The sequence below is a fragment of the Lachnellula hyalina genome (assembly GCF_007821495.1).
Source record: "Lachnellula hyalina strain CBS 185.66 chromosome Unknown contig00152, whole genome shotgun sequence".
NCBI lineage: Eukaryota > Fungi > Ascomycota > Leotiomycetes > Helotiales > Lachnaceae > Lachnellula > Lachnellula hyalina.
This window is the reverse complement of record NW_022157266.1, coordinates 43340-56494: the sequence shown is the minus strand read 5'-3', so window position 1 is coordinate 56494 and position 13155 is coordinate 43340. Positions and strand designations below refer to the sequence as shown.

General features: G+C 48.2%; 3 protein-coding genes across 3 annotated transcripts; all 3 read right to left on the bottom strand.

The window, feature by feature from the left end:
• Positions 1-7191: 7191 nt before the first annotated feature.
• On the bottom strand, positions 7192-9002 carry LHYA1_G008027 (Universal stress protein A family protein; the record flags this gene model as incomplete). The annotated part of the gene is made up of 3 exons (XM_031152948.1): positions 7192-7947; positions 7997-8390; positions 8707-9002. 3 exons carry the CDS (start codon positions 9000-9002, stop codon positions 7192-7194), a joined length of 1446 nt encoding a protein of 481 aa, XP_031002762.1.
• Positions 9003-9662: 660 nt separating this feature from the next.
• Positions 9663-11209, bottom strand: LHYA1_G008026 (Eukaryotic translation initiation factor 3 subunit L; the record flags this gene model as incomplete). The annotated part of the gene is made up of 3 exons (XM_031152947.1): positions 9663-9743; positions 9792-10829; positions 10880-11209. The coding sequence occupies 3 exons, from the start codon at positions 11207-11209 to the stop codon at positions 9663-9665; spliced, it is 1449 nt and encodes a 482-aa protein (XP_031002761.1).
• A 361-nt stretch (positions 11210-11570) lies between these two features.
• Positions 11571-13029, bottom strand: LHYA1_G008025 (uncharacterized protein; the record flags this gene model as incomplete). Its single annotated transcript, XM_031152946.1, has 2 exons — positions 11571-12313; positions 12645-13029. Coding segments are annotated over 2 exons (1128 nt in total), but the record flags the coding sequence as incomplete, so codon positions are not given.
• Positions 13030-13155: the final 126 nt, after the last annotated feature.

Here is a 13155-nt window from a genome sequence, read left to right as displayed (position 1 = left end):
CGTACAAAAGCGAGACAACAACAGCCATCCTTCCAAGAAGAGTCAGCGGTTGATTTGTCCCACGAACAGGATGGTGACCATGATGGAATGATTGTTTGGAGGTAAGCAATGGACCGAACCCAACTGAGTACAGAAGCCGACCCTAACATTACTTCCAGAGCTTGACTTACGGAAACACCTCCTACCTCCCAATCACCGAGTTTTGGAGTACCGGTACGGAGGAACACCTTGGAATGGGGATTTTATGTGTGCTTGTAAGGTCTCTGGGGTGTGTTATCGTTGCTGCTTGTGGATGACACGTCAGACGCTTTATGAACCTGCCTATCAGTTTGTTTCAGCGCGTTGCTCCGTCCAGCTTACCCCTGTACCTGATTATCACCATGTCACAATTGTTTGCTCTTGGAACCTCGATCGTACAAGGGGACGATGTGTTATAGTGTATTCGTCATTCGATAACTCGTCCGATCGTGCAAATCCAATCATCCACCTAACCTCCGTCCTCACTCCATACCACCCGATGCAAAATGAACCTTTGACTCAGATATTCCCTTTCCAACCCCACGGCGTATCATGACCTTGTCCATCGGATGTAGTCGGAAGGAAGTTTAGAATTGGGGATTGAATTAATTATTTACAAAACCAAGTTCATTCCACCAGATCGCATGCACAGATGCTACTCTTATCAAGAGTTCCGCATACCCAGATGCACTCTTATCAAGAGTTATTCGTATACACAGATGCTACCCGAAATTGTAACACCGCCTTGGATTCCAAGGCAGGTTACTTGTTTTGTGAAAGTTGATCTGAGCCTGTTCGAGAATTGGTTTGTCATGAGGTGAAACTGTTGGTGGATGAATAATTCTGATTGCTAGGAAAAGGTGAACTTTCAGCCATCATATCTCGGCCAGACTCAGGACCTCCACTTTGACATCAAGGGCGAGGGGCATATTCTGGGACATTAATGTCAATTCCAGAGTCCAGGGACTCTGCCTTGACCTCAGCCGTGAAATTGTCGGCATCCGTATCCACTTCCATCTTTTTACCATCCCCCTCGTTTTGCGAGTCTACAACTTTTGGTCTGTAGAAAACACCCTCAAAAGTGGGGTGATAAGGAGGGATGTCGGCGAGTGAACGTGGATTTGCAGCCTCTTCTTTTTGGACGAAGTCGGGGTCGGTCTTTACCGCGGGAGCAGTTCTTGTAGCAAGAGGGCTTCTTGCGCGAGCTGGAGATCTGGGCTCATCCTTTGGACTTGCGCTTCGTCGGCGGCGCTCGTCTGATCGGTGGTAGGAATACCCAGATCCTCCAGTTCGTCTTCTCTCAACCATAGACAGGAGCTCTTCGGCTTCCTGTAGCGTGTATCGCTGAGAATTGTTAGTTTGGGATGAGGCAGGAGGTTGCGGAAGCCGGCCGATTCCTCGAACATCTGCTTGTGAGGGAATGTTTTGAGGGTTATCCCAGGCTGGATCCTTTGGCAAATTGGCAATCTGCTCCTGCCACCTCCCATAATGGTGCGTTCTCCAGAAATCTGGTTGTTCAGCATTCACTTGAAGGGAAAAAGCTTTTGTCCAGGGACGCTTTCCTAGGTCATTATGCTCCCAGATCTCCGAATTACGATAATCCACGTTCCACTTGATTGGAGGCTTGTTGTGGCGCGACACGAGCAGAAAGAAGACCCATTGACCAACTCTCTTGGCTTCCGCTACGCTGCAGTCGTGGATCAAATGCTGTCTCGAGTTGCAAGCGGGTCACGCAGCTACGAACCCTTGCGAGTCGACTGGCCCGATGCAATCCAGTACCTCGTGACCATGGCGATCGCAGTTACCACATCGTTTGGGGTGGATGTAACTGGATCTCTCACCGCGCTGGGTGCGTGAGGTCATTGACCGCGAGGGATATTGTCGCTCCATACGACGAGGAGAAGGAGGAGGAGGAGGAGGAGGAGGAGGAGGGCGGTAAACCCGTGAGCTGTGCCGGCTCGTGTGAAAGGAACGAGGGCTTCCAACTGGTCGGTTCTTCGGATTTCGGATCTCATATCCTCCTCTTCTCTCATTCTGCGAAGGGATCTCTCTCTCTCGAGCTCTCGTTCGAGACGCTCCAGGCGATCGGGATCGTATGGATTGGAGTAATTTAGATAGTCGGTATACCCACTATCATTACCCCAGTATTGGTTTGAATTTTCACCGTATCCCTCTCGAATTTCATCTCTAGGGCGGCGATTATTTTGAGGATTTTCGGGGGGTCCTTCAAAGTCGCGGGAAGGTCCCCGAGGCTCAAAATTGCGAGCGTTGCGACGTAGTCCTGACATGGCGTGGACTTGTGGTGCTCGTAGTGATGTGTTTGAGCCTGGTGTTTTCAAAAGAAAGGTCGCGAGAGTTTTGTTTTGATATTGTTGTGTGCCGAATTGTCAACCATCACCGCCTTAACCATCACCGCCAACCCACCAACCTGATTAGGATTTATCAAGGGAAGTATAATGCCAAAATTCCCTACTAAACAAATGATTCCAAGAGACCAGATCTTCTAATCTCCTTGCATTTGATAAGTGCAAGTAGGACCTGCTCTAGGGACATGTATATTACTTATCAAGTTTTCATACTGGCATTCACTTTCAATAAACTTCATCTAATAAAATCAATGGCGTTATACTATCTTTGTATCAAAATGTCTAAATCTGATAAAGCAAGCTTCTAATATTGTATACCTATGTAGATACGTTGTCGTTAGAGATAAAGAGGTACTAAGCGAGGGGGAAGGGGCTGGTCTAGCACGTGATGGTGAGTTGGAGATATTTTGTTTATATATACGTAAACAGAGCCGCCAGAAAACCCACATTTGGGAGTGTAGTCTATCTCAGCCTCATACTAGGCTTCTCTCTCTCAAGTGAAAGTATATGCGCAGTATCAATATGTGGCACCCAATACATGGGGTCAAGCGACCCTCATGCATGCACAACGCATGCAGAATCGCGAACCAGTCCACCAATTATATTCCCCAACCAGCCTCATTTTAGTACTTTGGGCAACAATCAGTCCCAAAATGCCTTACTGGTCGCCCAATGCCCATGACACAAAATGACGCGTTGCCCCACGTCCAAAAAAGACTCTGGAAATCTTACCTTACCCTCAACCTTAAATGTGTAGCTACTTACGCTACCCACTATATCGACGCACTTAGCATCATTATTTGAACATTTACGTACGCACTATGGCACTTGTGCGAGAGCGCCTCTCGGAACTTGGAACGGTTCTTTTTGGGCTGGGGCTCACGGCCGACAAGGAAGCAAATCAAACAATGAGGTTATGGTTTGCCGTTGTGGAGCTTGATACGTACTATCGAGAAATTGAGAATATCCAGATTAAATGGCCACGGTTCATACCACAAACAACTACAGATCAATTTCCCCACGAAGCAGAAAGGATCGCTCAGCTGACGAAAGAGGCACACGGCATGCGGAATTGTGCACATTTCAAAAAAGCGATACCACCAGAAGCTGAAAGGACATCATGCCTGCTTTGCGAATACCATGTTCAGGCCATCATTATCGATCTACGAACTAGACTGGGATGGCTGAGGAATCTGCTCAGGGAATGTCCTTTAGCAGATCATCAGAATCTGCTTGTCAGGTTTGACTTACTCCTTACCCACGGCCTGACTTCCAGCTGACGAGTCGAGCAGCATTGTATGGAGTATCCAAGGAAGCATTTCTGTGGAGGATGACTCGGGCGCTGCGTATAAACTCGCAGATGACTATAAGACAGTCTTGAGGCAGATTTCTCAAGAGGAAGAGTCGCAAAGGAGAGCCGAAGCAGACCGGCTTCTTACTGAAGCTGCCAATAATGCCGATTCTAACGCTAATGAAGAGCCTCCGCAGCAGGCCGTCATTCCCGTGGCCGTGGAGCCGGACGTCGCTGTATGCGAGACGTGCAAGGTCCCAATCGGTACAGCAGATGACCTAGAGCAATGCCGGCAAAGCCTCGCCACTGTTACAGAAGAAGGCAAGTCTCTCAGGAAAGAGCTTGTTCTTAAGTTGAAAAAGGAGAAGAAATGGGAGAAAGCTGCAAAGATATATGCCGAGCTCGGTAAGCTTGAGAAGGGCGGCATGGAGAGTTTTGTGGCACAGGGAAACGAGACCGAGGCTCTTGCTTGTGAGAAAAAGTACCTTGCTTACAGACACGACTACGTCAAGATGGTCCTCGAGCTTAGCAACCCGGCTAGGTATGAGGAAGTTTTGGAAATAGCCGAGGCAACGTATAAGAGACGAGAAGAGCTAAAGTTAGTGGTGGAGACGCGCTGGAGTCACGACCAGTACTGTCTGTTACTTCGACTGCTTAAAAGGTTTGAAATCGCCAAAGCAGAGCACAGGAGGATTTACGCCGAGTTCATCGACTCGGCGCCAATTAGAGCGCTGGAAAACGGATTCAAGCTCGGCGAGATATTCGTGGAGGAGGGTAAGGTTGAACCGGCAGCTCATAAGTTCTATCAGATGTATCAAGAGGGGAAGACAAAATTGGGACTGGGCTCATCACTCATGCTGAATTTTGCACAGAGAGCCATCGAGGCTGAGGAGGCTAGAGGGTCCAAGTGTGACCTGGAAAAAGTAGAAGATATTCTCAGAGAAATGTGGGAAGGGAGAAATCCAACCGCGCCATCAGCTGAACTGTTAACCCTTGGTCATCAGTACGGCCTCCACCTTATCACAGTCCAGAAATACGCAGAAGCTGTGTCGGTTTTCGAAGCAGTTCGGTTATCCCGCATTGCCCGGTATGGTATAAAGAGCAAGGAGGTCTTTGAAATCACAGATCGCCTGTTCCACTGCTATGTGCAAATGGAGGATTGGAAAGCAGCCGAGCGCATGGGTCGGGCTATTGTCAAGTACAGAGAATATGACTCGAAAACCAACGCCGAGGCCATGACGGCATATCACGCGCTGGGCAACGTTCTCGCTGCCGGGAACGAGCGACGCACCGCCGAGATATTCCTCAAGAAGTCGTGGGAAGGGCGGAAGAAACTCAGGATATTCGACCTGGTTACTCTGCAGAACGGTTGCGATTATGGGAAGATTGTGGAGCCGGCTTACACCACCATTGAAGTATTCACAGAGGTGTGGACGCACTCCAAGGAAAAACTAGCCACTGATGATCAAGCTCAACATCTAGAAGCGAACGAGCGACTCATTCTGCTTTCCCATGGGGGTCAACTGGCTGCGATTCTGGAGGAGCAAAAGGTGAGGGAGAAATACGAAAGTGCCTCGACCGTCTATCGGGAACTGCTATCCTACGGCCAGGGAATCCTCCCCCCAGAAGACGCGCTGTTCTACTCATTCAAGTATGGGAAATGCCGGTACGCGATGCGGAACTATAGCGGTGCGATACAAGAGCTGGGCCAGCTGTGGGACAGGGGAAGGGATGAGTGGGGTGGTGGGATGGAGAACTATCTCGAAACGGGGTATTATTATTTTCTCGCCTTGAAGAAACAGGATAAGAGGCATAACAAGATGCGCGCTAAGGAGGTCATGCGAGAGGTTGTGAGGTTGGCGAGAGATAGATATGGCGAGGGGTCGAGGGAGTGTATTCGTTATGATAATGCGTTGCAAAGTTATGGGTGGTAGAATAGATTAACTCCTACAGTATGATTTTTACGGCTGTCTCCACAAAAAGAAGCTGCGCGGTGCACAGGAAAAGCAGCATCGATTTATAAAGTGTCGGGGGGCGTGGAACATTAAGAAGTCGATATCAATAAGCGCTGCTCTTTATGTCTAGCAGATATCGTACTATGGGGGAGGCCGTAAAACACCATAGGAGTCAAACGAGCAAAACTAATCCTGGAGAAGAGGGTTAGGAGATCTGCGTTGATTTCCATGCTACTCTACAGGAGTAGATATACATCATGTCTGTGGTTTGCGTAGCAAGGCATATAACTTCCCAAGATTCAATCGCCGACTGACCAACCAACATACTATACAGCCACAAAACACCATCTCTTCCCAAAATGTCTCACTCAATCCAGATGTTTATCCTATCACCCTTTCAACACTTTTCACTCCCTCTCTCTCTCTCTCTCACTCCACACACAAAACAATATGCGCCTCCCACCCGCTAACAAAAGAAAATGACAAAAATATAAATCTATACATACAACAGCAGGTATTCGCTGGTGGTCACCCACCCAACTACTAATCTGCCGATCTGAGGCTTGTGTATGGCAGAGCGGACGGGATGCCCAATTCTCCTCAGTCTATGGTCGTATGTGCCAGTTCTCTGCTTATTCCAACTCATGCACCATTGTTCGTTGGCAGGTATGTTGCTGCGAGGCCTCGCTTAGCGAGTATACTTACTCCGTACCCCTTTCTTTCCCCACCCAAGACCCTAACTTAAACATCGCAGTAAACGTATAGCACGAGTCCTCTTGCCTTGGAAATGAAGTATGGTTATAGTCAGTAACACCACATATTCAACTAATAACCACATGCCTTTCCATTTCCATTTCCATTTCCATGCCCTAAATGCGGTTCGGATACATACCCACTGCGCAGAGGTACATACATACATACATACATACATTACATAGTCTATACGGAGTAAGTAAGTTTCCGTAGTATAAGTAGGTAAGTACATAATAATGTTACTCTGAGTCCTAATACCATACCACGTCATAAACAAAATACATCTGCTATACCTTACCTCATACATACCCTTAGCTACCTAAAATCTGGTATAGTAACTGTCATCACTTGACTGCCGACTTTCTTTCCCTCTTATCTCGTATACTATACTGTAATCAAGCGAGCGAGTGCTTACAATGTTACAATGGGGGTCATTAATCGGGGTTTTTATTCCATACATACTATGCCGTTATACGCAGGAGAAAGCTAACTACTCCGTAAGCTCAAATCCCAGTCTATAGCTAGCCTAACAGAATCCATCCATCCCAAGCCAAAAAAAAAAAAAAAAGATATGCTTAGTACACAGCCTAGCCTTGAAACGCCACGCAACGCCATGCCACGCTCATGGAAAATTCCAGCAAACAATTCATCTCATCTAATTTCATGCCATTCCATTTCACCCCGACCTTTCCCGACCTTTACCATGTGTAGATCCAGCCCAACTGATATGGAGAGAAGCGACTCTTGTCTCAATACCAGACAGTGTCAATACCTCCCGTTCCCCAATCCAGGATTCATACAGAGGCACCTAACCCTCATCCTCATCCTCGATATCAGGCACGCGCCCCCTCCCCGAAGCTAAACTATCCACACTCCCTATACTACTCTTCCTACCCTGCAGAGCCTGCGCCTCACCGACCTCCATCTCATGCAGCTTCATCTTCTTCTGGATTTCCGGACGCGGACCTTCGTCTTGATCTAACAGTGCAAGACCAGGTGTGACTTCGAATTCCCCCTCTTCGTCATCATCGCTAGATTCGTCGCCTGATGCGCCGGGACTGTCGAGCTGGGATTTTGCGCGTTTCATGACAATGGATGGGCTGTTGGGGCGAGAGTCGGGAGAAATGCTGCTTTTGGAAATACTCGTTACTTCGCTGTTTCCCGAGTCGACTTTCTTCAAGGTATGGCTGCCGGGGAGGTTTATCGGCTTCAGTGTAGGGTCAAAAGCGGCGGGTAAGCCGAGAGCTGCTGCTACTGCATGGGCTTCTCCATCTGGGCTGTTTGAGGTTTCGAAATCAATATGGTTCGCACCGACGTTTGTCTCGTGCTCCTCGATCCCGCTTTCCCTCAAGATTCGAGCATAGTCTTGCCGTGTTGGATCTGCCCCTCGCTTGTTTTTCTTCTTGATTCTCTTCTCGGTAGGTCGTACTACTACAACTGGAATTGGCGAGTATTGTAGACACCATTTCGAGAAGGAATTTCGCTGGCTGACTAGTCCTTGTACTCCTCCCAAGCTTCGACCTCGAGTTCCAACAATCAGCATAGCCGGTTCATAGATTTGGATCTGTAGTACAAGTCAGCACATGCTTGGTACTACCATTTTGTGACGTTACCATTTGCAAGAACGTAGAAGATAGCTTCCCAAATGCAAATTCCAGAACAATGCTAATGGCTCTATTATCGTCATTCTTCGACTGAATCCGGTTCATCATTTCCTTTGCCTCTTCCTGGTATCTCTTCACCTCCAAATTGCTATTGCTGATGATCTTTGAGCCTTTATCCACAACTCTGAGACAAACAATCTCATCCCCATCGTCCACCAATTCTTCCAGCATCCATTGTAACGCAATATTCGAGTAATCATTCTCATCTATGCCGACCATGAACGTGCGCGAGCGTCTCTTGAATTGATATCCCGTATGCTTGACATTTAGAGTAAACGAAATGGTGTTGTTTACTGTCGGTTCTGCGGCCGCGAAGTTGTCGAAGGATACATGATGCTGGAACCTGCTGTCAGGTTGAACTTCTGTCAGCACCATTTTCCAGGAAGAGAAGATATATATTCATCTAAAAATAGATGAAGAGAATTGCAAGACAACACACTGGCGGGATTGAAAAAGGAGGCCCGAAAAGGTGGGGTAAGGTTGGATGTTGGTCACAAGCCTCTCCCGCGTCACCCCAAGCGAATCCCAAGGCTGAGGAGTGTGCGTGGGAAGAAGGAAAGTTTGCAGATCCGCCTTGTCGAATAACCTTACAGCTGTTGCGCTTCCCTTTGCACGGGATCCGTCCTTCAAACTACATGGAGAAAGAAGTCAAGACTTACGACGGCGGCGGCGGGGATGCGCCTCTCAGGCTCGAAGAACGAGATTTGCCCTTGGCTTTGGACGACTCAGTTGGGAAGGGGCCCTTGAAGGAGATGCTGGTGAGAGAAGCAGTTCGATCACGAAACTGAGTGCGGCCATGGTCTGCCACCTCGTGCTCGACAATGCGGTCAAGACGCTGAGAATGGAGATTGGGAAAGCTGTCTCCGCGAGGGAGAGTCAAAGGGGAGACGGAGGGCGACGATTCGGCAAGGCGCGGAGAGGTGGGATGGGGAATGGAATTCGAAAGCGCAGCCATCTTTATATCATGCCTCTCCACAAGCTCAGATCTGGAACGAGGGCGTAGTCTGCGAGGACTGCTGGGTTTGGGACCTGAATGGTATGCATGGACTGTTGCTGTTGCTGTTGTTATTGTTGCTATACGAGTAGATTTCGAGGTTGGGTAGGGAAGGCTGGGGCAGGGATGGTCTCTGGGGCGGTTTTGGGCCTGGTGCTTGCTGGTGGAGCTCTTTTCAGGTGCCAAGATGTTTGCGCTGTAGACCGTATCTCGTGTATCGTTACACTGTGGTGTTTAGAGCCTGCGTATGGAATAGCCCATCAGTCTTGATAGATTAATATTCCCGACAATTTATAAGATCCGGAGGTCCTACGGGCTGATACAGAGAGCGAATGTCGGTGTGAAAAATGTTTGTGAGGACGTAAGCACGCGGCTGAGCCTTGACTACAGGCTCACTAATACACTAACAAGGCGACAAGCTCACAAAACTGCATTCAATTAATGCATTGTTGAATTTACTTGCTTTGTGATTCTCTGTATTTTCAAAGCACTCAGTCTAATAGCCATCTATCTGTCATCGTGACACATAAGCCTTGAGACGCTTTTCATCCATTCCTGCCCATACGCCATCCCATGCAATAGCCCCAAAGCGAAATCGAGTCAGCTCTCAACATCCACATCTTAGTATGTTCTCGCAAGATTTCTAAGATACCAATCCACCAATTTACGGCCAACCTTGGCTTCTGAAATGTGAATCAAGTCCTGAAGAAGGGTTAGCATAATCATGGATATACGTGTTGCGCGACATACCCCTTGCATGGCATAATCCAGATCACCTGAGCCTACAATCTCACCGTCCAAAAGTCCATTATCACTCCATCTAATCTGTCTGCTTCTCTGCTTGTTCACCAACAACCATCCTCTCAACTTCTCCGGCTCGACTTCAAGGAAACCAGCCAACTTCTTCAAGTCCATCGTAGTGTAAAGTCTCAGGTATGACTTGACCGTTGGGCTCCACATATTGGTCTTGACCTCATCCATGAAGATGGCTAGGTGGTGCTCCAAGGGATCAACGTTGAGCTCTGGGTTATCAAAGTCGGGAGGGGTGGGTGAGATGAACTTGGGGCAAGCAGATCGGAACAGCTCCTCAAAGATAGGAAGAGATTCCGGGCCACCACGCTGAAGCTTCAACAGCTGATCACCATACTTCTCGCGGAGAGCGGTGTGGATGACATCGTCAAGTCTGGTAGGGTGGAAAGCCACGCAGATTGCGATAAGAGCGTACATCTGGTCGTTCTTCTTGGTGATCGAATCGTACTGCGCGTTCTTCTGCGAGTTCTTGGTGCGCGAGACGTAGATAAGGATGTGACTGAACATGCGGATAGCATCTGCGTATCGGCGCATCATCATGTAGGAGAAGCCTACGTAGTAGTAGGTTGCGAAGTGTGCAGCCAGAACACGGGCGAACATGGCTTTCTTGTTGAGCTCAATGTCATCGAGAGTCTTCAGTGCAAGACTGAAATCTCCCAACAAGCAGTGTACTCTCAAAAGACCGATGATAGAGAAGTATCCCAGCATTCGGTATAGCGGCTTCGATCCGTAATCTCCTGCCACTGCCATCGGCTCCTCGTTACGCTTCATAGCTGCCAGTTGTTCGTTGATTTGCGATCGTTGAATAAGGGAGTATAGGACGTTCAGAACGCTGTAGCAGCCCCATGTGTTTGGTGCTTCGCGGAGTATCGTAATCTCTTCTTCATTGTTGCCTTGGCGCGCGACGCGATTTCGGTACGAGCAGAAGGAATTGAATTGATAGATGAATTCATCAATGACATCCCAGGCCCAGAAGTACTGTTCTATCAGTCAGTATTGGCAGACGCGACAGATGTGTGAACACGCACCGAAGGAGGTTCCAGGTCCACAGGTCCATCAGAGTTCAAGATGAAGTGGAACAAGCTACAGTAGTTGTCGTAACTCGCAAATTTGGTCTCGAGAGGCGCTGAGAAGTCCAAAGGTTGCGCAGCACCAAGAAGCCTGGACTGGATGTCGTCGGTCTGTTGTGCCATGCTCATTGAGCTGCCTCCCTCCATGCTCATTGAGCTGCCTCCCTCCATGTCATCCATGCCCTCGTATTGAACCTGCTCTCTGTAGTCGGCGGCCAAAGCCTCCTCCTCGATATCAGAATCATCATCAACTGCTCGTGGCGGAGCACCGCCGTTTAAGTTACTCATGGTGTTGTTGTTCGGTGCTGTCGTGAGAAAATTGGTGGGGTAAAGATTGGAAAATTCCAACATTGTGCGGCGATTTTGGCGTGTCACGTGAAATGTATTTTTATTCACCAACAATTTTACTTTTGAAGAATATAGAAGAGATTATTAGAAGTGATATATCATTAAATGGGTTTCCATTGTTAAAAGAAATAGTACGGTTTTTTAATGAGCGGTATGATCGTTTGTGATATGTCCCATCACCGATCCTTATTTTCTTCAACGCCGATACTGCAAGAAGTAAAGTAATAATATTTTCGGGGATATTTTGCATCCCTAACATAAGGAATCTCAGAGCCTTGAACCCATAAGCAGTGGCTGTTTCTTATTCAGAATGTCCAGTCATGATCTTCTCTCCGCTGCCTGGGCGTACTACGACAGCTTCACCTTGCTGCTTTTCTCTGCTCTTAAAGGACGAGAATACAATAACAGACATCCAAAGGATCCACATCGGACCTGCCACGACACCATAGGCAATCTCTCCCTTTCGGCTTCCATTGGCCAGCGGGGCATATTTTCTAGCCAGCTGGAGACCGAAACCTCCATTGATAATTCCGAGAGTCACGATAGCGCGACCCCACCAAACATGCGGGTATGTCGCAGCATTTTTTCCACCCGTCTTCTTGTACAGAAGGTGATGGACGAGACCGGTGACGGGTTGAAGGGTCAAAGCAGAAATTACAAAAAGTCCAATGATGGCGTGATATGTATTGAGCTTGTTCACAGTGAGGGCTATCCAGATACCCATACCCATACCCGCTATACAAATTGAGTAGGCGAGTATCATACAGCCTGCATGCGCCCAGAGGAGACCTTTGAAGCTGAGGAGACGTATGGCCATGGCACCCATAGGCATGAGGAGGACGAAGGCGATGGGCAAAAGGGTTGCATGTGCGATCAGAACGGCATTGAAGTACTTTGGAGGTCCACCTGAGCCCATGGGTGGGCCAGAATGTATTCCCCCAGAAGTTGTTGCGGCGGTAGTTGCGGTGAAAGGGTTCGCGCTGTTTCCTCCGGCAGCTTGTGTGAGATCGAATTGTTGTTTACCAAACTTGCTATGGAAAGTGACTGCAGCGGTGGCACTGTCAGAGGCAATTGGCTGTCCGTTCTTGTATGCCCAGATCCACTAGATCACGGGGGAGTTAGTTATTTCTTCTTCGGAAGCGTATCAAGAGCAGGAGAAGAGCAAGTTCCCTTTTTAGGAAATATATAAGGAGTGGTTGGAGTACATGAGACGAAACATGATAGCAGGGGGTAGGGTAAAATCAAAGAGCCAGTTATCCTTACGTTTGAAGAGACGTCAGTATAGCTCATAGATCCGGCAGACCAGCTGTTGCAATTAGAGCCTAGATAAACTTGTTAGTCTGGTCAGGACGAACATTGACTTTGATAAACTAACACTTGACATTTGCCGTCATGGTGCCATTGGAGATGCCAGATCCGTCAAGTAGAGTAACAGAGGCGGTGCTGTCTGTAGTTGGTGGCTTCTCCCCAATACCGTTCCGTGGTGATAGTGTAACATTTGTTCCAGCTGCATTTGCGTAGATCATGAAGATGTTTGCTCCCGTCATTGAAGTTCCTTGACCGAGACCAATCCATGACATATTCGACGGTCCACTAATCTGGAAGAAGAGATCCCCACTTCCACTGGAAGCACTAGCCTCTGGCACATTGACGGCATAGCAGACATTGTCCACCGAGCAAAATGACTGCAGTTGTGCCAGCGTAGAAGAAGCTAGATGTATGTTAGCAATGCAAGGGACGACAGAGTGGGAAAAGCGTACCTAAAACAAATACTCCCAAAGCCTTGGAGAGATACATATTGGATGTCAGATATCTAAAGGAGAGTAAGGGCTTTCCGTGGATCGGGGAAACCTTTGGGGGAGAGAAGTTGATATATACAAAGGAAG